Source organism: Montipora foliosa, chromosome 3 (genome assembly GCF_036669935.1).
Source record: "Montipora foliosa isolate CH-2021 chromosome 3, ASM3666993v2, whole genome shotgun sequence".
Lineage (NCBI taxonomy): Eukaryota > Metazoa > Cnidaria > Anthozoa > Scleractinia > Acroporidae > Montipora > Montipora foliosa.
Window position 1 is genome coordinate 63687214 of NC_090871.1, and position 4239 is coordinate 63691452.

At 38.8% G+C, this 4239-nt stretch overlaps 1 protein-coding gene across 1 annotated transcript in view; it reads right to left on the reverse strand.

Moving 5' to 3' along the window:
* Positions 1-3362, reverse strand: part of LOC137995087 (contactin-associated protein like 5-3-like) — a 12303-nt gene extending 8941 nt beyond the window's left edge. The window contains exons 1-3 of the mRNA XM_068840673.1: positions 3225-3362; positions 1281-1624; positions 683-821 (exon numbers count right to left, since the gene is read on the reverse strand). Of these exons, the coding sequence (XP_068696774.1) occupies positions 683-821; positions 1281-1624; positions 3225-3282 (541 nt within the window). The 5' untranslated portion in view covers positions 3283-3362. The remainder of the gene's footprint in view (positions 1-682; positions 822-1280; positions 1625-3224) is intronic.
* Between the last annotated feature and the right edge of the window lie 877 nt (positions 3363-4239).

Consider the following 4239-nt stretch of genomic DNA (forward strand, 5'->3'; position numbering starts at 1 on the left):
TATAAGAATGAATGTTAGTTTCAAATTGATTGCATTTCAGTTATCTTTTCCTCTTTTCCTAGCAATGCTATACTTGTGCACGGAAAACTTAAGTACTTAACCATAATAAAGGTATAGTAATGGTAGTATTTCGTAAAAAAGAGCTTTGCACTGAACTAGCGAAATGAAACGCGGCCATCTTGCTGACCGCTGATCGACCTTTGATGTATCAGGTAATTTTTCAAAAGGGGAGACTACTCAGAGTAAGAGAATTCGTATCCTTTTATGACCTTCAATTCGTTTCCCGTTTCACTTAACTTGAACATCGAGATGTTAGAATTCTCTTAATTCTCTCTAATGCCAGCATCAGACATGCAATTTGTAGATTGTAAATGAAAATTTAGAACTTCAAGATTGAACTTTTAATTAAGCGAAAATGTAAAGCATGCAGCTTAAACTAATGAAACAATGAGGCCCGCGTAAAGCTAAAAATTGTAGTAGTGAAGAAGACAGGAGCAACAATGATCGATGCTAAAGATAAAAAATACGTTTTTAATGGACAACGCATCTCATCACATTGCCTTTCATTTTGCAAACGGATGGAATTATTTTGAGCTCACGGCAAGCACATGCTTTTGTTTCGATGGTACGTTTATCATGGTCCGCCCTTGCCTAGCGGTTGTGAACCATTTCTTAACGTTACCTTGACAACCGTAGAGTTCCACCCTCATAGATATATTATTTTTCCATGCAGTTGGTTGAAAACGGATCAAGCGTGCTCTTATTGGTGGGTTCAGCTCATTGAAGACAACAGAATGCGAATCTGCATTGGCGACAAATTCCTGGGGAAAAACCAAAACAAAAACAAAAACTGCCGGCGTTAAAGCCTTGCCGGCTCCCGGATACAAGTAATACAGTACTTGAGGGATTCGATCAACTGAGTGTATCTTTGTCTTGTGGGGTTATATTAAAAAGCTTCACTTTCCAGAAAGGTTAAAGTAAGAAGCGAAAGGGAAGTAACTTCAAGCAAGCGATGAAAACTCTATGAGCGCGAGCGTGCTTTGTAAATTTTTGGAGGACTCGCATTATGTACCCGAGGCGTGCGTACCAGCGCTGTTAAGCTGCATGTTAAATCCTCCACGAAGAGTTCTTAAGCGATTGAAAGCGCTTGATGATATAATTTATGCTGCCCCCACATCTGTTCTACAAACTCCTTTCGATATAGGTACCCTTGAAGCCCTCAAGAAATCGAGTTAGATGTATGACTTTTCCTAATTAATATGCAAAATTCATTTATTAACCTGGCTGATGGTTTGTCCATTTTTGCTGTAGTTTTGGAAACTCCCTCCATCTGCACCGTAGCTATACTGCAGCTTGTACATTTTAACCCATTGATTCACACCATCTCGGCCTTGAGTTGCTACCATTTTCACTGTGACGGTTTCAATGCCCACATCGATTTGAAACCACTGATTCATATTGTTTGATTTAGCTACCCACGCGCCCCCGCCCAGTGGATCTGGAAGCGAGGCTTTAAGGTGTAGTCTTCCTCGCGCAGGGTTGTAGCGATCGTGATAAGACGAAGAAGCAGTAACTTGCTTGTCAGTGGTGGCTCCATTTTCCATTCCCAGAGGCTCTTTACAGTCTGAAGGTGAAACCAAGAGAAGTGAGGAATAGAGAGAGAGCCAATCAAGGAGCGATGTTTCCGATTACGTCACATTTGCATAAGTTAACTCTTTGAACTGACGTGGGAGATAGCAATTTAAAAATGACTATGTCTTGAAAACTATCATTCAAGTTAGGGGGATTCATTAATAAGAGTTCTCTTAGCCATAAGGTGCTGTCATTTAACAAAGAACCAGTTCGCTTTAATAGTCAAGAGGAGTAGGTGTTTGACATGTCGACTTTTCAGCCTCTGAATCGTGTTCTGGTTATTCCATCCGTTCTGAGACGCTTCTTGCCACGTGTTTGCCTGCTCAACTAGCGCGTGATTTTTCGCGATCGAGACAAAGATGCATGTTGCTAAATATCGTAGAAGGAAAATACAATAGAATACATACTTAATTGACTGCTCTCCATAGGGGCTTTTCAGGTCCAATGAAACACAACGAAACGACGGAACAGAACAACAACAACTGTTAAGAATCCCGACTGGCCAAAGGCAAACCAGTCGGCTATTTACAAGTGCTGCTGGGAAGTTGAACCAGGGACTACCAGGATCAAATTCAACGAGTGGTCAGAACGGGTCTTGAACCCGGGATATCCGGATCTCAAGGCAAGCTCCCTAACCACTGGATGCACATTGCCTCCTCCTAGGATACGTCCATGAGACGTCATCGACAGGTGGTGGACATAAACATCATAAATGATTTATTGGTTATCTCTCACCAACCAATATTGTGCCTTCAGATCTATAATAATTTTTTCTGAAATTACTTTTCAGGACAGGGCTAAAGAAATGATAATAATGACATCGACACATAAACAAGAATATAGCCAGCCCCCTGCTGACAACTCAGTCAATATTAAAACCTCACATAACTTTTTGTGAGACAGAAAAAATGTCAGTTTCAGTATCGCTTTAGAAACCGATCGGTTAAAAAAAAAAAAAAAACATCATCGACAAAAAATTACAATCTCCAATTATCCCCAAACTGGTTTTTCTTAAGCAACGTAAAACTAAAGGGTCAAACCCTTATATCATCATTTTGTTAAACTATCGGAGTTTGACAATAAAAAAAAACGGCTTTGGAAAATGTAAAAATAAAGTGTACACGGTCGTTTTGGCGGAAAAAAAGGAAAGAACATTAACAGAGCTCGAGTTAGAATTGTAATACCATATCTGTCTCCATTGGCATTAATTTTTAAATAACGTCGGTTGAAGCCTCCAATGTACATGATAGCACTACCGAAAATTACAGTTTTATTACTGTTATTTCGAATCGTATTGTCAGTCTTAATTTCGTCAACTTTTATTGTAAAGCAACTACTGCAAATGTCAACTCTAGTGGTCCTAAATTATTGCAACTACTGCAACTTCAACGCTAGTTCTGAGAGCCGCTCAGAAAGAAAAGGCTTCTCCAAACCAATTCGTGGACATACACTGAGATCACTTAAAGTATTAATGGCAGGATCGCATCGGACTATGGTGCATGGTATGTTAAAAGAGTAGAGGTGTTAAGAAAACATAACAATTAAGGTTTCGCGCCTTTTCAGCACACTATATACATCAACTCTGCTCTGACCTTGCTGGGAGCCATGACAACGTCCAAACAAAATCCAAGGCAAAAAAAGAAAAAGCATCAATACTCGTCAGTAATTGTTCTTATCCTTCCCAGATTATCGGAACATAGATCGTATAACGAAATCTTGTGAACCGTCACTTTTTTTACTTGGGTACATTACATATCTTTAAATATTTATGATTTTAATCAGTAAATATTTAATGAGAAGTATATTGATCTCTCCAGGTCTAATGGGAACGAATTTACATCGAATGACAAAATATTTTTTGTTTGGGTAGTTCATAGTTAACTATGGGTAGTTTTAATTTATATTTCCCATTTTTCAATAAGCCATTTCTGAGTTCATGTCTGCTTCCTCTTAAAAGCGAGTCTAAGTGCGGAGTTTTTCTCATGGAAATTAGTTTTCATTCATATGTAAAGTAGAACTAATTACAATCACAAAAACTTTGCACTTAGACTCGCTTTTAAGAGGAGGAAGACATCAACTCGGAAATGGTTTATTTACATGTATAAGACCTTGCGTTAAAGGTTAATTCACACGCGGTAATGGGCATTGCGTTATTAAATAATGTCCTCAATCCCTGATTTGGTCTTCTTCTTTACATTTGAACCTCCCATCAACGAAAGCATTGTGAAACTACTGGATTGCAAGAAAGTCCTACCACTGAGTTGACTTAATATATACATAACTTGATACCACATATGCGGTTGCTAAATACCATTCACCAACCCAGCCCTATATGTCAAGTTACTTATCACAAAGTTGTGTATGAAGTCACCTGCCAGGAAAAAAGTAAACTCACTCCTTTCGAACAAATCATCAGTGATACGAGTTCGCGCGTCGGCTTCTTTGATCTCTGATATAATAATGCCTATCAGCAAGGGTATTTTGCAAAACGCCCTTAAGAATCAGTTCTGAACACATAACTTTATATAATGCGCTGTGGCATCAACAAAAGGAAATCATTCCATGACCTCTTCAATACCAGTGCAGTGCTCTACCAATTAAACCATC